At 41.3% G+C, this 23,334-nt stretch overlaps 1 protein-coding gene across 8 annotated transcripts; it reads right to left on the bottom strand.

Moving 5' to 3' along the window:
• Window positions 1–22,886, bottom strand: SLTM (SAFB like transcription modulator). Of its 8 annotated transcripts, none has more exons than XM_065733767.1 (21): window positions 22,677–22,886; window positions 22,055–22,142; window positions 15,965–16,038; window positions 15,573–15,758; window positions 15,091–15,138; window positions 14,172–14,199; window positions 12,340–12,808; window positions 11,734–11,783; window positions 9,689–9,807; window positions 7,716–7,865; window positions 7,514–7,623; window positions 7,266–7,426; window positions 6,850–6,941; window positions 6,480–6,643; window positions 5,300–5,474; window positions 4,585–4,709; window positions 3,434–3,601; window positions 2,297–2,611; window positions 1,697–1,850; window positions 1,002–1,159; window positions 1–651 (listed from the first exon to the last, which is right to left on the bottom strand). In XM_065733767.1, exons 1-21 carry the CDS (start codon window positions 22,869–22,871, stop codon window positions 543–545), a joined length of 3,138 nt encoding a protein of 1,045 aa, XP_065589839.1. In that variant the 5' UTR covers window positions 22,872–22,886; the 3' UTR covers window positions 1–542. The 8 variants fall into 8 exon arrangements, with proteins under 8 accessions (XP_065589839.1, XP_065589841.1, XP_065589847.1 ...); XM_065733769.1 differs by having other exon boundaries at window positions 1,697–1,838; XM_065733775.1 differs by having other exon boundaries at window positions 7,347–7,426.
• Between the last annotated feature and the right edge of the window lie 448 nt (window positions 22,887–23,334).

The raw sequence follows: 23,334 nt of genomic DNA, 5'->3' as shown, positions 1-23,334 counted from the left end.
TATACAGAATATGAAGGTTTATTTCAAAAGAATACATTTGCAAGAATACACGTAAATGCACTCAATGTAACAGTACCTTCTGCAAAAATAGGTTACATAATACCCAGTAATGAAAGAACAATCTTATTTCTCTACAAATTAGAAAGCAGAGAGAATAGCCTGGACAACCTTCAAAACGGAGGTTATAGCTGTATGTTGTGAGAAGTAGCTAACTTTAAAGCATGACACCACAGAGCTAACGTTGGTAAATCAAACTAGCACGCAGCTGCGACCCATTCTTTTATACAGGATTAACAAATATTTTGGTTCCAATTTGTCTTTATACAGCTCTAGTGCCTCAGGGAAAACGCTTATCAAAGATACACAAAAACTATCCAAAATTACAACGTAACTATTAAAATGCCTCCAAAATTGAGAGGAAAGTAAGCATGTTAAATTAAAAAAATTTAATCAGGACTTCTGGACAAGATTTCCTGGTTTTAATCAGAGAAAGTTTACAAGAAATTTCAATAAGTTATCTTGAAACCAAGCAGCTGTAGGTCTTAGAATCGTCGTGGAGGTCCACCTTTAAATGGCTTAAATCCTGAGCCACTTCCCCTCTGCATGGAATTCCCTGTGATCTGTACAACTCTATTTATTGGTGACGAGTTACTGGAAACAAAGGTGTTGAAGAAGTGTTATCAAAAGCATCTACACTCCTGGTGCACAGATAAGAACATCGATACTTCTCATATCACTTAGCAGTTAAGTCTCAAAGACTCTTGAAACCATTCCAGACAGGAGGCTTTTCAGGAAGCTACTGATGTTGTTAACTGAGCAGCACTAGCAGTACAAGAACGGTGGAGCCAGGTGCTGGCGTTTAAAGATGGAGTGCATGTTGCGTGGCAGCAAGCCCTCCACGGGAGGCAGTGCTGATTACACTGAGGCTACTGCACTTCTAAAGGTTTCTGTGCACCATGGGAGCTCAGTGGGGAAGGCGGAGGAAGGAACAATTTTTGTACCTTGTGTGTGGAGACATCATGCCACTTCCTCCACGGCCATCTCCCATCCTCCTTGCGTCATGATACCCACTTCCTTGAGAACCAGGTCCATGCCATTCTTTCCTTGGTCCAGTTTCACGACTGTGCCGTTCAACAACATGTCTGTCTTCATTATAGTGCTGGCAAGAAAGAATTATTTTCACAATGAAAGGCCTGCATCATCATCAGTGTGATGTGAGCTTTTCAAGAAAGTGAAGCCTAGAGGTCTCAAGTAATACTGCTTAAAAATCTAGTAATTCAGGCTTTCAATCCATAAGCAGCTAAACCATTCTTAAATCAAGTCTTACTGAAATAACTAGATACAAAATGCAACTATTTGCAGTGATGAGCGTGCAAAGGGTGAAGTTCCAGGAGCTGTAATTGACTCCCAGTTCCACCCCAACCACGCAATAACTAAGTGAGCACGTTCCGTGTATCTGCAGAAAGAGAAATGTTAAATGCTTCAGGAGGGAGTGGCAGGGGACATTGAGGCTGTTGGCTTTTGAGAAAAATATACAGAATAGTAACACACACACACTATTTAATGGGCAACAAGCAGCTCTAAATTAGAAAGCTTGTTCTGATTTATGTGATGATTTGCGGCCAACTCATTTTTCCAGTATGATTTTGTACTTTCTTCCTGCCTCATGCATAAACACAAACAAGGAATTGCTTACTTGTCCTCCACCACCTCGTTCTCCCATCACTCCTCGTTCTCCTTCCCTGCTGCCGTACCCAGAAGCACTGCTTCGGCCCCCAGGAGGTGCACCTCTCACATGTCCAGACACGTCTCTTCCTGATCGATCTGGCCTCTCACCTCTGTAAAATTTGCTTTTATCAAAATTTTGGTTTCAGTATAATGTAATATAACAGATACCAAAACATAACAGACTTCTCAGACTGCTTTTTATGCTCTCCACATTGCTAGCAGCTTGCATTGGCTTCTTAGAAACATTCTTAAGTCTGCATGGCTTGCTAAATAATTAAAAGTTGGCATGTATTTGCTTATATCAGCAATTCTCACCTAAAAAGCCTCCTTCCTATATATTGCTGTGCATGAATAAGAACAGACTGCTAGGTGCCAGCGTAGAGTTAATGGATGCTTAGCATAAGTGACAAAGTAATGGTGAAGTTTTTCCTACTGTTTTGGGAGGGGACTTGGCCACTCTTTAGGAGGGAACCTGTTCTCTCTTCTCATCAGTTCTTGGGCCATTATTACCATGGATAAATCTCACAAGAGTCAGTACTGCCACAAGTTACATACCCAGCAAGTTTACCTGCCATCCCGTTTGTCTGCGCTTATGCTTCCCTCGGTCTTCCAATTCGTTTGCCTAGGTGGATTTGAACCAGTCTCTCTTGGATGTCGACCGTGTGGTATTTCAGGTCTGTCATGAATGATCACTGTTCTTCTTTCATCCCTGTCTCCTCGCACGTCCCGTCTGTCTGCCTCTCGAAGTTCACCTCTTGGCGGTGGCGGCTCGTTTCTTCGGGAGTCGCTGAAATTCTTTGGGTACCTCTCAAAGCCCGGCTCTTCTCTTCGTGCTGTTGGGCGAGTCTTCTTTGCTTCACCTTGATTTACAAATCGTTCTCGCCTAGGTTGTTAGAGCAGGAAAAAGTCATTTGCTTGTCTTCCATTCTTCCCATTTCTCCTTCAATAAAGCTCAGAGGTTAGAGATACTATTTGTATAATCATACGTAAAATGCTATTCATCTTCTTTACATGGTTTACATTGCAAGGATCCTTACACACTGGATTGTATTTATCTCTGTAGTTGTCATTTCAAGCTTGAGTTCTTAAAACCACCTTAACATTTTTCATTGGATTTCTCTGCGTGTAGTTTGGGATCTAAAATACTGAAGCTATTATTGCAGGGTCTCCTTTTTGCCTTTGTGGTATGAAGCACAGGGAATGCTACAATTATTGAGCCAGCTGGGGTGTGTTCATTTGCAGCATAAAAGCCCAGCAGCCACAATTACATGGTCTTAATGCTACAACTGGTTATTGGAGATGTTCAGTGGAAACATGGAGTTGGGCCTGCAGTATGAATCTGCTGCGTTGCACAGACTGTAACCAACGTAATTCATGCAAGTCATTAAGTCAGGTGCTTTCAGCCTTGCTTCTTAAGGAGATGAATTAACCAAGCAGAACAGATCGAATTCATTGGAACCCATTTGTGACAAGATATGAAAGAAGAGTAATTGCAAAATTTCTTTTGAAACATGATGAAAAGACCACCATGCCACAATGAACATCCCCAGGGAAAAGCAGGTACCGTGCTGTGCTATAAAGGGCCAGTCCTGAAGTAATTTCTAAACACTGCTCCAATGCTATGTCTGCACGGTGACATCTTTAACTCTTCTAAATATAAAGACATTGGCAGACCAATACCTGCTGCCCCATTATCTTATCTTACCTATCAAAAGATGATGATGGAACAGAACCTTCTGGATATCGTCCCCGTTCTCTGTGATCAAAATCATTAAATCTGTTGGGTTGGCGGCTGTAATCTGAGCCGTGACCGAAGCGTGCATCTGTATCAAGAGCCATCTTCTTACTCTCACTCCAGTAAGGATCATCTCTCCTTAAGGTTAGAAACCAATGATCCACCATCAGTTACATGTACCCAAATATAGCCTCATATACAGAAAAGTTTCAATTATGCACCAGTCATCTGCTTTAAAGACAAGCCTTTGGACCCTTGGAAAGACTCAAAATGAAAAAGATTGTATCCATAAATGTAAGAAAAATGCTAGCAGTGGGCTTCTTTGTTTCTTTAGACTGCCCAGCACAGTATTCTGTAGCTTAGATCTTAGATGCCAACGGTACAAAAAGTAAAATAAAATCCTGCCAAGATTTTTGCCCTTGAAAGTTTTCTAAGATTTAACAACAACAACAGCCTTCAAGAGAAAATGAAAATAAAAATCAAAACAGCTTTCTCAGGAAAGAACAGTGTGGAAAGTGTTGTCCCATTGCTGACTAGAAACACTCAGCTGTCATCTTCATGATGAGAAAGCGAGACAGTTACTTCAGGAGGGGAAGAACGACAGCTTCATTTTCACATACTTCTATGTTCTGCTATTGTCTCTACCATGAGACCTTACAGTCGCCAACCACTGTACTTCTCACGTCAACTTCATGGCCAAGACCTCAGATTTATTTTTTCTATTAACAGAAACTGCCTTTGAGCTTTGATTCAGGTGGCTCAAACAGCCAGTGATACAAGTCATCAGCTTCAACAAAAATAAAAGGCCATAACGCTGACTCCCTGAACCATTAATTTATCAGTAAATTCTTAATTCATTAAATCTAGACATTTTGGCCATTAAGGCCATTATACTACATTGTTTTGGTACAGTAGGAATTCATTAATGGGATGCTTTTATTTCAAAGCCCTCTGGTACAGATACCACGTTTCGTACCTGACGTTCAGTGAAGTCAGAAACAAATACCAGACATTCAGTTCTTCTGTGAAGACTTGCTTCAGGTACAACCACATTTTCAAGGCACAAACAGCTACCAGCTCTTTATAAGGGCTGTAAAGCAATGATTTCAGAAGTGGATTACCTGTGATCTACATCCCGTGGACGTTTCAAAGCATTCCTCTTTTCCTGTTCATAACGAAGTTGTTGCTGTTGTCGACGAAGTTCCTCCCGTTCACGAGCAATACGCTCTGCTTCTTTTCGACGTTCCTACCATGAAAGGGATGGGAAAATAAGCACATCAGACACAAGAGCTCTAATTAAACATACCTATGAAACACTCTGTACGTATACAGAACCAACTTTGGACAGCTTCCTACAAAAGGCTGTCTGATATAATTCATGTTTGGACAGCATCCAAGACACAGAAGCATAAAGGAGTATTTCTCTGAAGCACAGACAATACATCTGTTAGGTGTAAAAATTTCCAAGTGCTTCCTCATGCTACTAATACGTTCACCACCCAGAAAAACAGCTTATTACCCTTGCTATACCACTGTTTTCTAGGAAAAAGGCCAACAAAATTACTTAAGAATACCTCGTAGAGGCAATGTCATCTACTACTGAACTTCAGTATCAGTGTCTCTAACAAACACGTACAACTACTGTATCAAGAACATGCCATCAAATTACAAGTCAAACAAGGTGAAGACTGCTACTGCTGTTTTACATCATTGCTTATTTGTTGCTGGGTTATTCTTTTGAGGCCTGAGTGGAAGGCTGAAGAGACATTCATACCAAGTGCAAACTGGGGTACAGTCCTTAACTGGTACTGCATTGTATGTGTGTTCAGACTATACCTGCTCGATACGAACGCGCTCTCTTTCCAAACGCTCTCGTTCCATCCTTTCCCTCTCTAGCTTTTGCCTTTCAATTTCTAATCGTTCCCTCTCTCTCTGCAAGCACTCTTCTCGTTCATGCATTATTCGTATACGTTCTCTCTCCCGACGTTCCCTCTCAGCAATTTCTCTTCTCCTGAAAAAAAGAATAACAACAAGAAGAGGTAGTAGAAACTAAATTGAAAGTTTCTCATCCAAAACTAGCATCACCTTAGGCACAGACATTCATAAACTGCTTGTGAGAAAGCTACAACTGACGGAAGCTCTGCTATTAGAAGCCTACTCCTTTCAGCCCTAAGTAGCCAAATTTTATTCTACAGAACCACTTAAGCAGACAACAGATACTAAAACATTTAAATCAAGAATTATCATTCTGATTTTTTTTTTTTTTTGCACTGGATTCCTACTGCTGTATTCTTATCTGGCAGGTTACAACAACTTAGCAATTAATACCATTTCACTCCCAGAAATACCTGCTGTTTTAGCTGCTGCCTACTTCAAAGTAACAAAGTTTTCATTACTTCCTTATGTCCAAAAATAAGACAGAAAAACACAAATGTTCTGACTTGCACAGATTAGGTATACTCATTTGTTTTCTTTTACACCTCCTATAGAACAGCTTACAGGAAGCAGGAAAGGCATTTTCTGCTATAAGATCTATGCTTGCTAGGAATTCCTTTGTTTTGGAAAACCCAGTTAAAAACACAAGTCACTTAACTATTCTTTGCTAATTTTTGCCACATAAAATGAGCAAAATAAAATAAACTATCCATTTATTCTTTTTACGTAAAGAGACAAGATAGTATTATGCTGGATTTGTCATTTAGTGAACATAACAGTTCTCTAACAGTTGCTATTTTTAGCCACATCTCCAATTCAACTTCTCATCTTTTCAGAAAGCAAACCAGCATGCAGTCACACCCCCTCTAACAAGCACTAAGCTATGTGCATACACATACAGCTTTTAAAATATTAAAAAATTCTGAGTCACTTTATTTGTATAAGGGCACTGTTAGGTACAACCCCAGACTTTAACATCTGAGTAAAAGGCTTGACAGGATACATTCTAGTTAGACTTATAAATATAGTATCTGATCAGTTCATGTGTAAAATAGCCTTTAGCAAAAAGTTGAATTACTACCTTCGGAGTTCAACAGCTCGTCGTATTCTTTCCAATCGAACCATGTGTTCTCGCAATCTCTGTTCCTTCATCTTTTCAAAAGGCAAGATATCCTTTCTACCCCTGTATTCCCTGAATTTCACTTTATCTTGAATAATACGCTCTTTGTTCCTCAATATCTGCGGCTATAGATAGAGATTACAATGGTTATTTCAGAAGTCTCATTCACTTATGGAGATTTCTGGATGCTACGTTTAAATATCATTAACTACTGAGCTATCCCAAAGCATACAAAGCTTCTATCTAAGCTCATCAGAAAAAAAAAATAATTATATCAACTGTAAGGTAGCATCAAATCATAAAAGGATTCAATTAATTGATAGATACTTACCTTCTCAAACCTTCCCCTTCTCACTGTCCTTGAGTGGCCTTGGTCTCCTTTTGTTTGGTCAAGAACTACTATGTGACCTGGGCTTTTACCACCTAGGGAAGGGGAAAGACAAGAAAAAGGGAGGGCAATTTAAAACAAACACGGTCTTCATTTGCCTATTACAGATATTCATTGACTTAGAGGTTCAGAAACGTCACCAAAGTGCTATTGGTAGCAGAAGCACGCCAGCACACTTCTGAAGCTAAGTAGCAGTATGATCTACAGAAGCTTTCACACTGGCTCTGAACCAATAGATATTACTGAATTTAGAGACAAATCAGTGGTTCATTATTTTTCATCCAACTAAAAGCAAGAACACACCCCCCAAACAAGTCAGACACAGATTCACAAGGAGGAAACATGGCTATATTGCATACTTATTCTTTTCTTTTCTTCAGATTTTTTAGTGGATTCTTGATTAGGGCCACTTGCTCCATTATCACTCTTCTCATCTTTACCTTCTGTTTTCTTGGCTTCTTTACTTTCTTTTTTTTCAGATTTCTCTGATTTCTTTTCTTCTTTTTTGGTTGATGGAGTTCTTGTTAGGAGAGAAACATACAAACACAATGAGGAAATTCAACTTAAAGGATTTTCACAACTTCAGAAGACATGTGAAAGTTCTTACTTGCTGGTTTTATCACTTGATGCAGTTTTCTTATCTCCTGTGCTTCTACCTGAACTGGATTTCTCATCACTTTCCTTCTTCAGCTCCTTTTTGGAAGGATCGCCTTTCACCTATGTTTTTTTTTTCCAGAAGCAAATAAGTTAATATAGATTCTTGTCTAATATGGTCTAATTGGGTAAACTGTTCATCTTATTAAACCTACTTTCTCAACAGAAATCTGCTGTCCGTGCAGCTCTGTCCGATGAAGGTGGGCAATACATCTTGCCACTTCTGTACTGGAAGACATCGTTACAATGCCGTAGCATTTTGCCCCAGGACTTCGTGCGTTTGTGACCACCTTTGCACCAAGTACCTACAAAACAGGTGAAAAGTAGGGTCTTAGAAGTACATTTCTAGTGACGAACGGATGATATGCCAATAATGTTTTTACCACAGTATATATGAAACACAAAAGAAAAGGCACCCCATTAGAAGGAACTCCCGCAAGCTTTGTAAAATAGTCACACCTTTTCAGAAACTCTATCCCAACTTTCAAATCATAGCAAATTAAAGCTTATGTCTTGTTTGGACCAGTAACAACCACAACAACATGGGTTTTTTTGTTTGTTTTTTTGAGAACCACCATCAAAATTGATGCTGATCTGAAATTGATGTTTCATCTCTAATGGATGAACATGCATAAAGAAAAAAAGTCATCTGCTGCCAATTAATCACAGGAATACATAGTAAACTACTGCATAATGTTGCTTAAGGCAAAAAGTTCTTCAACAGGTAACTACCAAATGTGTCAGCTAAGCAGCTTTGGTAACCAACATGTGCCTCTTGAGAAAGCATTAAGTCTTGTGTTGTGGTTCCCTTGTTAGAATTTCCCTAACTACAGCAGCAAGTGTAACTGACTCAAGTTATAATGCATTAATGTCATCTTTTTAGCAGCCTGCAGTGCTGCAGTCATTTAGTGATTACATTTTTCCCATTTAAAAGTGGGTATGGAAGTACATACAGATGCTGAACATCTTTCAAGCAAAAATAGGCAGAGAATTGGAAATGTTAACAAAATAGACTCTTTATGCTTTACTACTCATGAAGACATTAAATAAAATTGCCTCCTTAATATATTATAAAAAACGAGATATCCAATAATCAGATTCATAGAATTCCCATACTAAGCTGAAATCCAGGGAAAATGACTTAGTTTAAGCAGCCCGTAACAAACTTCATGAGAAGAGTCCCCAGAAGAGTAGACATTAGCTGCCATATTATTTTTAACTTCTTTTTCTCCACTCAGAAGCTCTCAGAACACTTTTTAAGTCTTTCAATCTTAAAATACAGTTGAAGAACTTACCCATCATTATGTAATAAAAAAATTAAAAAAAATCTCAAGACTGAAGACTCAAGACTCAAGTCAGTCCTGACCTCAATGTTAGTACCATTTATATCTTACCTCAAAAGGAAAACAACTTTCTTATTATGTTATGAGTCTTCCTGTAAGTACAAATTCTTGCTTAAGGTGCTGAACATCTAAACAGTATAATGTAAAAAACCAATACATTTCATCTCAGATTTGTGTTTAAATGAAGTAATACTAAATTTCTGTATTTGAATAGAGTAAGAGTGTCGTGGCTTCGCTGTGGCATAGCTGATTTCTCCTTCATAGCGTCTGACATGATTCTGTGTTTTCAGTTTTCTTAGATTCTTGTACTGTCCTACCAGTCAGGGGGGCTGAGGGAGCACAAGGAGCTGGGAGGGGACAGAACCAGGACAGCTGACCAAAAGTGGCCAAAGGGATACTCCGTACGATATGACATCATGTGGAAAAAGCTTGAAAACAGCAGGGAGTTGGTCTGGGAGTTGCCACAGCTTGGGGACTGCTGGGCACCGGCTGGCAGGAGGTGAGGATATGCACTGAGCATTGCTTGGTCTGTGTATGTACAGTAATAACTAAAACCCCTTTTCCCCAGCCCCCTTCCTTTTTTTCCTCTCTTAGCAAGTAGTTTTTATCTCAACCCACAAGCTCTACTTGGATGTTTTGTTTTTTTTCACGATTCTCTCCCATCAGGAGTTGAGAGAGTGAGCAAACCACTCTGTGGTGCTTAGCTGCCTGCTAGGATAAACCACAGTGAGGGGTGATGGGGGAAGAGACGCACATAACACGCAGTATCACACCACATGAAATACCTTTCCATATTTGCCAAAGAGATTTTTCAAGTCAGCAGCTTTTGTGTTGGAAGAGAGTCCGCTAACCCACAGGTTTCTAGTTGAACTTCCACTGCTACCACTAACACTGCTTCCACTTCCTGAAACAAGTTTTGCAAAACAGCCAACAAAATTAAGAAGACAAAGACATAATGAACATTGAACTATACTGTTGCTGACAAGAGAAACTTAGCCTGTTACCTTTAAGAAACTGTTTATCCGGTTACCTTTCTTGAAAAGACTTCTATATAAAAAAAATATATGCCATAAGATTTCATTCTTTCACCCACATAATGAAACCAACAGTCTGGCTTACTTGACAGAGCTAGGAAATCATACAGCACTCTGTGAGGCACGCTTTACTTTTTAGGTAAGTATTTTAAGCTTTAACTTCTGGTTCTTATTGATAACTTCCATCTAGAAATGCACCCAACATTTGTTTTTCTTTAGTATGTCTTTACACTTCAAATCACCAACGCAATGACTGAGAGGTTAACAGCGGAGACAGTTAATCCTCAACACAGCTTATTTTTCCTAGCCTCCAGAATCTGTCTCATTTCTGGAACTTCTTGGTGTCTACCCTCCATCCAAAGCAGCTTTTTAATACACTGCTGGATGTAGCAGAATGTTATTTTGCACATGTAAAGGAAAATACAAGGACAAATAAAAAATAGATCCCTAAGGAAAAGCAAACATTTTAGCAATTATTGTAACAACTTAGAACTAAGAACTCAAGAGTCACGTACAAATCCCCAACATCTCCTGTCTTATTTTATTCAGCTTCCTGCTGATTGCTGTCAGCTGCATGAACTGCTTCTGAGTATGTTAAAATGCAGCCGGTCGTACAGGATAGACAAGCACGGGAGCTCAGTTCAACAGCTGGAAAATCTGATGGCGTGCAGTTTTCAAAGGCAGTTTAACCACCTTGAGAAACAGCTGGCTTTCCTTCAACGCATCAAGATGAACTAAGAGCAAAAGGTAATAAAACCTCAGCTACCTTCATCTAGGATTATCTTGATAAACTGTTTAAGTTTATCATTAAATAGCTGCTGTCTTGGCTTTTGTATGTATTTTGAGACAGCCTTATGATAGTGACTATTAGAGATATTGTAAATGCTACACAGAAACAGATTTACTCTTTAATTTCATCATAAACAGAAAATTATCATGAGCAGACAGGCACGTACAGAAGACTGAGTTATGTCTGTCACACAGATTTCTCCTGAAAACTTCACTTCTCATGTGAAGTTCCACTCATCCTTTGTGATATATGAGATTCCATGATGAAATTTTTGGGAGAGAGCAAGAAGGCAAATTAAGGAGGCACATCAGCTTGTAAGAATATACTTGCTCAGCTCTCAAGCATCCGTATAACTGTTGACATTAATGCACACCAGAGCTCCACTATGAATTTTTCATAAAACTGGGTTTTATGGTAACAGAAGGAAACACCAAGGTTTACAGATAGCTTCCAGCTTCACTGTACTGACAGCCACATCCAGCACATTAGCTGTTACACTGCAGCTGAAAGTTCACTTTATATAAGGCAGAGCAAGAATTAAAGTCTGAACAAATAATTTAACTGGTGTTATATTTAAATAACTGCATGTGGGTGTTTTTTTTTTTGCATTTTCTATGCGTATGTATAATCATCAGTACTTTGTATAATGTCATGATGCATAAGCATCAGTCCTTTAGGCTGATGTCAAGTTACAGTAAGTATATCTGAAAATTACACCTTCTTAATAAAATCAAAACACCTGGCAGATGTTGAGTTTGCTCACAATAGTATTTTGAAATAGATGAATGCATTTCCATAGAGTCCCTAGAGTAAATATTTTTGACCTTATATGAAATCTGACATGAGAAATACACATACACACAGAGCCAATGATACTGCACCTCTATACAATTTACTACAATTGAACAAGTTCAGTCATATAAGACATTTTATTACATAGCAAGGAAGTTCTTAAAGAGGAAGGCATTTACTTCAAGACAGTACTGCCCTAAGTTGTAATAGTTACCTTTATCATCCTTTGATGTTGTCTTGCTTTCTTTAGACTCCTTAGTAGAGCTAGAGAAGCAAATTAAAAATCAGAAGAAAATTGAAAACACAGAATTTGCTAAGCATTGCGTTTTATGCTAATAGACAAGTGAACATTTCAAAAAATAAAAAAAATGGCTAGACTGTGTATTTGAACAAATGATTCCCTCATGGATTCTTGCACTGATTTTCCCCAGGATGCCTGAAGATCTAGATTTTCTGACAACTCTATTCAGTGGATATATGGCAATCTTCTCCAGATTTCAGGACGGGGACTTGACTTCATTTTGTGTTCTTAGAACTGATAGCTGTTCATTACCATCATCACAAGGACATTTAAAAAACTCGTCAAATTGGGAAAAAAAAAAATAAATAAATGCTGACAATTCGACAATGCAATCAGTAGGACATAGTGTCTATACGAAGATCTTGAATTTTAAAAAGTAACTTATGGCGGTCAAAAAAATCTATAGGCAGGAGCATAGGACACTAATTACAAGATTCTTGCTGCTACCCCCTTAATGTAGAGTGATCTTATTGAATGCTGGCACTCAGTATCGTAAAGAACTGACATAGAAAAACAAACCTCTTTGCTTGACCAGAGGCCCCAGTAGACGAGGGACCTTTCTTCAAAGTATCCTTTTCTTTGTCTCCAGATTCTGCTTTCTTTGAACCTTCTCTGGCTTCCTTCTTGACAGGATCACCCTTCACGCAGTCTTCCTTCTTACCATCTTTATGGTTCTCAGTCATCTCATAGTCCTTGCTTTCCTTCTCCAGGCTCTGTGAAATGGCATCCTGCCCATCCTTTGGCTTACTTGCTTCAGAATCTGTAATTTTCACATTTTTACCTGTTTCTAGGAGGTCATCACCATCAAAATCCAGAGTGATGGCATCTTCAGCCTGGATTGTAACCGATATGTTATCATCCTCAGCTTCTTTCACAGACGTGTTAGCTTCCATCTCTTCGTGAGCCGTGTGATCAGCCTCAGCTAGGCTTTCTTCTGAAGGAAGAGGTTTAGATACTTCTTGTGTACCATCACCAGAACCTGCTTTATCTAAGAGGATTTAACAGGAATAAATATGGCAAAACAAGAAGTTTAAACAATTTCATATGCATATGCTAGAATAGGACCTAGAAAATACAAAGCCAGTTATTAGCACTGATGGAAGGTTAGGAAAAAACACAAAGGTGTATTAACACAAATATAAATCCTTTACCCAGGATCACTTATTCTTCATGGCAAAACACATTTTCTAGAGACAAATACCAAAACATTAGGAGTCAGAATATGGATCCATCCTGGAGATACCCGTTCTTCATAAGTATCCGTTTTCCAGTTTAGGATTTAGCGTATCAGAAGATAATAGTTGCCTTGCATGCTCACAGTTTGGTTTAATCCATCTTTCAATCTTCCTGGTTTTGAGACTTCGAACCTTCCCAAATCCAAAAGTATTACAGTCTTGGAGAATTCCAGTCAGTCTCCCACGCTGGTAATCTTTGGCTTTTCCTTTCCCAGCCGTTGTTTGGCAGTCAAGTTAACTGTACAAAGCTACTGCAGAAAATAGAGGGGTGAGCTTTAATCCAGAGTTCGTAGACAAATGGTTCTCAGTCTTCATCCTCTGGGCAGATTTCCCATCTCAGTCCCACACCGGCACCTTGAACGGTGTTCTTCAGTTTCCACTGGAGAGAGATTTCAGCTGTAGGTCCCTCGTAAACAAGGAGTCTGTAGTTTTATCCTGTAACTTCAGTGTTTATTCCATCTTGCATAAGGTGATGTTCCACATCCTTTTCCAGTCCACAGTATGTAGAATCCTTAAGACTTCTGTCCAGAAAGTCTGTTTGCCCAAATGCATTATATTCCTTCTATAGTTTCACTAATGAGTACAGCTTTTATAAAAAAAGGTAGCCACTCCACAGGTTTCCAAGCACTTGTTTTACCATTCTATATACAACTCATATTTCCAAGTGACAGTAAGTCAAGCATGTGATGGTCCACATGTTTTTGGGTGCTCAAGTTCAGTGTAAGGGAGTATCGTTTCAATTCAATTAAACATCAGTTACTGCAGTGCAAGTTGGAAGATTTGCATCAAGACTTACCGTGTACTAGAATCAGAGTCCTTGAATGCTATGGCTGCTTTTGTGTTTGTTATTTAAGATTCATGGTATTTCAACTATATCGTACATCCACCACAGTAACTGATTAGTACTGTAATCAACTCTTAAAAGTAAATAACTCTTAAGAGTGAGATAAACCCATTGACTGCAATGATTCCAGGTGCTGAGCTTAATAAGGAAACAACTGATACTTTGTACTGGAGACAAGACTAAGATAAGTAAAGAGACTGAACGTTACAAGAGAAAATCACCTGGTCTTACCAGGCTAAAGACCTCTGAACTATATTAAACTTCAAACATACCTTTCTCATTTTCCTCATCTTCACCATCCTGCAAGAAAAGGAATTCAAGACTAAATGTCTGAGAGAAAATATGCACTGTTCTACCTTAAATTCTAAAATAGAAGACTTAAGTCACGTGAAGGCAAACTAAAGAACTGAAAAACTACTTCCAAAGAAAACATGATACAGGAACTAAGACTGTGTTCCTTCCACGTCAAGTCACTGAAAATTCAGAGCAAAGCTTGCTAGTACCTGTCTGCAACATCCATCTGTCCCCCGCCCTGCTAAAGCCTTTGGAATGGATGGATGTCACACTTCTAAGCACTACGTTCAGTGAAACGTTAAGTACTTAATTGTTGTCTTTGAAAGCTTATGAGAAGGAAGCCTACCTCGTTTCAGACTTCTCATTTAGTATTTCAAGGTGAAACATGATGAGTAAATTCTTGTCAAAATCTAACATCACTAATAAGACACGGCATATGAGATGTCCCTTTTTGAGATGTCAGTTCCATGTAACTCAGAACGCATTTCTGAGTTACAAATGTTAGCATTAAACAATCAAATCAAAACAATAACATTCCCCAAAGACACATTTCAGATTTAAAATTTCAGATTCTACGCCTGATGGCTGTATATACTATGTTACCATTTATATCCTTCAAGAGAATCTTTAAGACAGTTTAGAAAACATTCCTTGCTAAGCTCGTGCATTGAACGTCCCAGATATACACGGGAGTTTGCATTTATACGCGATACCTTACTTGGAAGTCACAGTTATTTGTTCTATTAAAAATAAATAAATAAAAGCTCCCTACAATGTAGCAGAGTGAAGGTGAACAGTACCTGACCCTAAGACACAAGCTGGAACAAAAGGCAGTCTAAAATGAGCTTGTCAAAATTAGATAATGTGCCAATCAATTAGGAATTATTTGGAACTCACGTGGACACTTGGAAAAGTGTAATCCTCTATGTCTTGACCTTCATTTTCCTATGAAAACATAAAAAGAACTTGCTCAGCAAGCTATTTAAGACTTAAAAAGAAAAAAAAACAAGCAGAGTTGAGATATTCAGTTAAATCAAAACATTTTAGCTAAATCAATACACATTTGAAAAGTGAGATCTTTTCATGACTTCCATCTTCAATCAAGTTCAGCGTTCAGATTAATTATGTCATTACTAGTAACAGGGAAAAGGGCCACCTGGGAAGTCAATGGACTGTGGTTCAATTTTATCAATTAATACCACATTTATTTCAGGACTATTCAGATACAAACCAAGAAAAGCAGAAAGAAAAAGATTTCAAACTTATCATAATTACTATCTTATTTCTTATTATAAGAAAGCAAGACCAAGTACAAAAACTAGTTCTAATTGCCCCTGAACGCGTGTTGCTGATAACAAAGCACTTAAAATACAGAGTACCTGATTTTCAGAATCCTTTTCTACATCTTCTGTTGTCTCTGGTGGCTCCACGTTGAGGTATCTTTTCTTTTCTGCAGTTGAAACTTCTTTAGAATTCAAGTTCTCATCTTCAACAGATTCTTTAAGGTCCTTCAATTCATCATTTCCATCTTGATCACTTGTATCCTGAGTCTCCAGTTCACTTTCCTGTAGATGTTAACAACAAATATTTGGCATAACTATGGCTATTAGATATATTAAGAATAAATAAATAAAAAGCCCACTACCAAAAGCACCACCAGAAAATTGCTGTTTTTGCAAGGTTTCTTTCTTTGAACTAAAGCCAAACACTGAACTTAAATAGAAACTGGAATATTCTTCAATTTTTGAAAGCAAAACAAAAAAATACATACTTTTATTACCTTGACAAAGGAATCATCTTCAACTGAAGCATCACCAGTTGATTCATCAGCTTCTTGCTTTTTACCTGAAAAAACAAGACAGGCTAATGACAAAAGCTGCTAAGTAGAGCATGCCTTCTTCCAATACTGATTACGTGTAGGGCATTAGTTTATTATTCTCTGTATGCTCTGGTTTATCTGAGCTGTTCACTACTATTTAACAATCAAAGTCTAGTGTTTTTTTAACATGAGGAGGGGAAAAAAACAGTCAGATGAGTGAGTACGAACAACTCATGCTGTTTCATAAACAAGCAATTACATCCAAGTTAATGACTTTAATATCAACTCCTCTTCTTTAAGTTACAATGAAAGATAAGGAAATAGTATGCATATCAGGCATTACTGGAGCTCATCTAGCTTTGCTGGATACTTTATAACTTAAGATTTTGGGAAGACCGGTCTCTATAGGACAATTAGCATCACAGAACAACTTTGGTTAAAAAGAACCTCTGAAGATCATCTGGAGCTGGACGTTGAGTGGGCTAAAGAGCATTAATTTCCAAGTTATGATCACGTTGCTCAGGGATTTGTCTAGATAAGTTTTTGATTTTCTGCAAGTATGGAAGGTTCACAGCTTTTCAAAGCCACCTTTATTCAGTGCTTTTCATCACTGCAGGGAATAATCAGCAGCATGACTGACTACGGTGAAGCATCTGGTTTACATAGAATTCTTGAGTGAAACATGCCCTATTATATATGTGCTTTTTTCAGCTAAAGTTGGCTCAGTGAAGATGACAACTAGACAGATTTCCCTTTAGAACCCACTGCATTTCACAGAATCACAGAAGTTGGAAAAGACCACTAAGATCATGTAGTCCAGCTGCCAACCCATCACCACTATGCCCACTAAACCATGTCACTCAGTGCTACATCAACCCTCTTCTTGAAAATCTCCAAGGACAATGACTCCACCACCTCCCTAGGCACCCTGTGCCAATACCTCGCCACTCTTTCTGGGAAGAAATTCTTCCTAATATCGATTTTGAACCTCCCCTGGTGCAACGTACAGCCATTCCTTCTCATCCTATGGCTGTTACCTGGTTACCTGGAAGAAGAGACAGACCCACCTCACTACAACCTCCTTTCAGGAGCTGTAGAGAGCTGTTTCCCCTGAACCTCCTCTTCTCCAGACTGATCCATCCCAGTTCCCTCAGCCGCTCCCCGTAAGACTTGAGCTCCAGAACCTTCACAGCTTTATTGCCCTTCTCTGGACATACTCAGGACCTCAATATCTTTCTTGTAGTGAGAGGCCCAATGCTGAACACAGCATTCAAGATGTGGCCTCACCAGAGCTGTGTACAGAGGGACAATCTCCTCCAGCTCCTGCTGGCTGCACTGTCTCTGTTACAAGCCAGGATGCTGCTGGCCTTCTTGGCCACCTGGGCACCCCGCTGGCTCACGCTCAGCCAGCTGTCAGCTGTCACCCCCAGACCCTTTTCCTCCACGCAGCTTTCCAGCCGCTCTGCCCCAACCTGCAGCAACGCACAGGGCTGTTGTGATCAAAGCAGGGACCCGGCTCTTGGTCCCGCTGAACATCACCCCGCCGGCCTCAGCTCAGCGATCCAGCTTATCCAGATCCCCCTGCAGGGCCTTTCTGTCCTCAGGCAGATCAACACGTCCTCCCAGCACGGTACCACCGAGGGTGCACTCAATCCCCTTCATTAACCAAGATATTAAACAGGGCTATCCCCGTCTCTGAGGAACACAACTCATGACTGATCACCAGCTGGATCCAACTCCATGCACCACCATGCTCTGGGCCCAGCCCTCCAGCCTGCTTCTTCCCCTGTGAAGTGTACACCTGTCCACACCACGGGCTGCCAGCTTCAAGCCTTCAGCAAAACCAAGACCAAAGAACACTACATACAGAAATCTCCAGACCCACATGCCCCTTTTTTAGAGCATTCTGTCCAATAAATATAACTGAATATGAGCCTATGCCACAATATTCAGCAGCTCTTTTGGAAAGAAGCTTTGCTATCTTCTGTTGAAAATCTGTATCAGTTCAAGAAGCAAATAACTGTTTGCATTTGTTTCACTGAAAGGCAACACCAACAGCACACACACACACCATTCTGAGGTTCTTAGTTCAGAAGCATGGCTCCAGGAAAAGACACACGGCAGTAGTTATGCTTCTGATTGCAAAACATGAAAAGGTTCCAATCTAAATGCATAAAGGAAACAACAAAATATTCCCATTTTATATTTGGATTGTAATAGATTTCAATAGATCTGTGAGATTTCAGAGGGGAAAAAAAACAAAACAGCAGAACAGGTATACTGAGGAAAGCTAGCTTTCCACAGAAAGAGCTGCAGACTGATATCAGAAAGGGTAGTTTGTCATATGCTTCACAGCTGATGTTCGAAGGAGGAGCACCCCAAACTCTGTACTAATATTTCACCATTCAACAATATAATCTGTAGCTGTAGATAACCTCAGTATAAGTAAAAAGTAGTGGGATGGGATTTCTACACATGCTCAACTATTTTCTGCTGTAATCTTCTCATTTCAGTTCTAGTTTGTTAAATCTGTAAGTTTTTCTGTCTTCCCATACCCACTTAACCATAGTGAAAGGTAGCCAAATGCATACAGCTGATGCCAGACATTTAGCAACTGCTAGCATGTATGGTCTCGAACACTATTTAAATTCATTTGTTTTGCCTGAGGAAATCTGGCAGGTGATCTTTACAGCAAATAAAAAAGAACTGACACAGCCATCCCTATTACATCCCACCATTCTGCATGACTGCTAGAGGTAGGAAGTTTGCTGTCAGTGACAGTTCTGCGTTTCAGGTTACTCTGACCTGATCAGTTACTTCACGGGACCCATGCTGGCGTAGGTCTGTCTGTGACAGTGACTTGCTAAAAATTAATAAAAAAACAAAACCTGCAATCATGGAAACTCAGAACTTCTCTACGTTTATTCACCACAGACTGTGGAAAGGCCCATGTTGCTCTCCTTTTCATATAAGGAAAATGAGATTGCAACAAACATCTTGCAGAAACTGATGTTTGTGAACATGCTCAAGACCAGTATCACTTAGAAGAAAATAACTGACTGAGGTATGATAAGAACTACTGTCCCGACAGCTGAGCCTTCTGCAAACAGGCACAGTGAGACTCAACTCACACAGTCTGTCAACAAATTGAAATGTCTCATGTGTACGGTTATCTACACAGTGGCTACTGAAATGTCAGCAACGTAAATAGTACTCGCCACAAATCTGGGTGCCTGAGCTGACAACACAAACTGTAATTTGCCTTGGTATGACGGCACTCCTTTATAAGCTGTGCTCAATCACTTTTCTGGCAACGGATACACACCATAAAATTGCAACAGTCTATCTACATAGAGAATGGGTACCCTCTTTAGAGCTAAGCAGAAGATATTTGAACATTGTTTAAAACGTTTTAACATTAAACATTATTTAATGTTGTTTTAACATTATTTGGGTTTATTTTCTACCATTTACAAGTGCCACAGTAGCTTAACTTTGCCCTATCCACTGGTGGTCTTCTACATCAGGAACTGAGTATCCAGAATTACCTAACAGTGTAACAATTCTTCAACAGTCCAGCCTGTACCAATATTCCATATCAAGTTTTTCTAGTTGGTATTGATAGGAAAGAACCACCCCACTTCTTCCACAGACCTTAAGAGCTGCAGCAGAACTGGCTACATTCATATCTAAACCCGATGGTGACCTGACGTAGCCATTTCCACCCCCACCCCCAGGGAAACTCCATCCCTCCCATTCACCACTCTGCCTGCAGAGAGAAAATTTATCCATTACTCCCACTCTCTCACCTTTTCTAAGGCTCTATTTTCTAACTCCAAGAGAAACATCCAACATTCCTCCTACTCTGCTTTGTACAGCAGTAATAGTGTGAAAAAAAATCCTGCTCAACTGGTAGTATCATTCATTTTACTGCTAGGCAGCAGTAAAATAATTAAAAACCCACTAGTCTCAAGTTATTGGGAGGTGAAATATCAGCACAAGGCTTGGAGCAACCTGTGAGCAAAATCAATAAAGGATGCAACACTACATGTAGTAAAGAGTATATACAAGCCTAAGGAGGAACAAGATACTCCATTTTAAGAGCAAATTCAGCTGACAAGCATGCTTCTCCTACATGCCTTCAGAAGTTTCCTAGTGACACGGTTAGGGAATAGATTTTTCAAGCACCAGGTGTGGTAGGTAACTGCCCGGGTATCAACAGTATGCTTCAACAAAAAAGCAGCAGGCAGAGAGAGGGAAATAACATCCAAATCAGCAGTTAAGACAAACAAGGCATAGCTGGACAGAAATAATATAACTCTGGCAAAACAACTTTCCCTTCAGCTCAAAGGTACTGATCACAAAGAACAGTTAGCAGTAATCCAGAAAGATTTTCCCTCCACAAATTAGTGGTTTTTTTTCCTTGTTCTTAGTTTGGAAGATTAATGAAGCATAAACCTTTCCGTTTTGGCACAAAATACGCTCCTAAGACTTCAGCAGTCCCAAAAGCAAAGAGAAACTTCAAGCTTGCAAGAGTGAGCAGATAAGAAGTTAATGAAGGTCATATTTTGTTTCGAGTTGTACTGAGGCTGCACACGTGATACATGAGCCTTACAATTTAATTCCACAGGAGAGGTGACAGCAAGCAGCCACTGACGCCTTGGCTCAGGCAGCAGCAACACTAGCAGGCAAACTATCTTTGCAGAAGCAAAACAGTACAACTACACAAGAAGCCGGTTCAAGAACGCTGTCAATCTAGTTTGGAGACCGGGACAAAAAGCAGCAGATAAGAAAAGCATTAATCACAGCAAAACTAACTGCCATTAAGGTCTGTACATTAAAAAATTGTGGAAGTATGTCCTTATTTAGCTTCCATGTTGTTTTCTTAAGCACTGGTTACCATCCTCAGAGCAAGGAATAAAGTAATGCCACAGAAGAGAATGAAACCATATGCTTAGCTTGTTTGCCTTCACTTTTCTAAAGTGCCAGAAGCACATCTCGGATGTTACTCAAACTTTCTATAGAGACTTATTTTATTAAGTTGCCCTCTCACAGCACCAGACAGAAACAAGAATAGCCATTTCCATCACAAAACCCAGCCTAAGACAAGTGACAGTGGTATAAGATTGATTTTTGCCACAGCAGGTATCTGTGAACATTCTTAGCATATACGTTCAGCAAAGAACACTATGCTTAAAACAGACATTTCCTTCCCCAGTATAACTTGACAGGTTACAGACACCATCAGAGAAACAGAAAACAAGCAACTCCCCCCAAAAAATCAAGCTCACAAAGCACAACTTAAATAGTTATGCTTAAGTAAACAGCCAACAAAATTATTGCCAAATTTATCAGTTTATAATCTAGATAATAATTTTTCACAACACAAGAACGGAAGTCTTTTAATGTGAGATTTTAAATCACACTGAACATTCTGATTATATTCAGGAATCTCTCAATTATAAACCTTGTCTTCGGTGACAAGCACGTTGATAAATCACACCACACAGCACTCTCCAGCTCTGACTCCTACCACACTCTGCTCTGCACTCACCACTAACCTGGGCCAAGTACCTCCTCAGAGCTGAGCAGCCTGTTAGCTCTCCTCTTGCTATGACATGGGCTCTCAGCCACTACTGACACCCACCCACACCCATTTTGCCTTCAACACTCTATGCTCAGGATCCTATTATATGGCACATCCCAAAAAATCTCGCAGAACATCCACAATCTTAACTCGCACAGCCCAATGCATTCCACACCCTCAGAGATAAGCAGATGTGTGACACAGGGAGACAGACAGAGGAGGCTGCAGGAAAAGGAAGCAAGCCGGTGCAACAGGTGGTGATGGGGGAAGCAGAGACAATGAGGAGGGAAACACAGTGACTGGAAGTGAGTGAGGAGGACAAGGCACCTCAAGTACAGAACTCTCAAACAGTGAAGCATGGGCACAACCAGGGCCACTGTTCATTGCTTCTTTCCTAAGGTGATGCACGCAACAAAAAACCTTTTGATATAGATTACAGACAAGCAAGTTTTTACCTTTGCCTTTAGTTGGCTTCTTGGTGGGCGTGTCAGCCGAGACAGCTACTTCAATGTTATCCGGATCACCTCCCTCCTCTTCGATAGCCTGAATGAGACACGGAAGGGAAGTTTTTAATGGAGTTCAATTAGAAGCAAGACACCACCGCTTCACGATATCAGCTAGCCAAGTTATTACGATTTTCAACTAAACTATATTTTACGGAAAACTTTAAGTTGAACCTCCTACCGAAGGAGGAGGAGGAAACACCGACGACAGTGACAACGGTTTGTTCCCAAGGCCAGCTTATCGAGTATCGGCACGCTCCTCTCAGGAATCACTACACCGGGCCGCGAGTCAGCCGCACTAGGGGCCAGCGAACAGCCAGCACCCAGCGAGCTGCGGCGGCACGGAGCACGGGAGGGCCTCAAGGCCGCGGGCCGAACCCCGCCTGACGGCCCCGGACCCGCGGCCGGGCAGGGCAGGGCAGGGCCGGGCCGGGCCGGACTGGGCTGAGCCGGGCGACCCTCAGCCCTCCGCTGGCAGCGGCACGGGGAACGGCCCCACCCCCCTTCACCGGGACCGCCACCAGGACCGCCACCGGGGCCGGGAGGGCCCCGCCCCCCCTCACGGCGCTCTCACCTGCTTGAGCCGGGAGATGAGCACGGTCTTCACGCCGGTGACGTCCAGGTTACGCCGCTTCAGCTCCGACTTGAGGTCGATGACGCGCAGGTCGCTGATCTTCTTGCTTTCGGTGGGAGGCGGCGCCGCGGCCGCCGGAGCGGTGTGCGCCCCGGGAGCCCCCGCGGCGGCAGGAGACGAAGCGGCGGCGGCCATCTTAGAGCGACTGAGCGCGGCGGCCGCACGCACAATGAAACCCCCCCGCCCTGCCGGGCCTCGCGGTACCCGGATGGAGGCCGCGGCCGACCTGAGGCGCGGCGCAGGCGCACTGCGGCTCACCTGGCCTCCGGACCTCCCCGCGAGAGGTTGGCGGCGGGCGGGTCGGGCGGGCGGGGGTGAGTGCCGCGGTGCGGCCCCGCGGAGCCCGCCCAGGAGGACGGGACGGCGCTCGGCGCTGGCCGGGCTCTCGCTTCTTCAGGGAGCGGCGCTGGGAGCCATGAGGTGCCCCGGGGCGGCGCGGGCTGGGCCAGGCCTGGCGGGAGGCGCGGGGGTGGGGGAGGGGCGTCCGCTACCGGGAGCTGTGCTGCGTGCCCCGCCGGGCGCTTTGAAGCTTCGTCCCCGCGTACGTGTGTGCCCGGTGCGGAGGAGGTCGGTACCAGCGCGCGGTCGCGGGCCGCCG

Source organism: Cyrtonyx montezumae, unplaced genomic scaffold (genome assembly GCF_038088225.1).
Source record: "Cyrtonyx montezumae isolate F1298 unplaced genomic scaffold, pur_monq_1.0 scaffold_17, whole genome shotgun sequence".
In the NCBI taxonomy this organism is placed as follows: Eukaryota; Metazoa; Chordata; class Aves; order Galliformes; family Odontophoridae; genus Cyrtonyx; species Cyrtonyx montezumae.
This window is presented reverse-complemented; position numbering and strand designations above follow the sequence as displayed.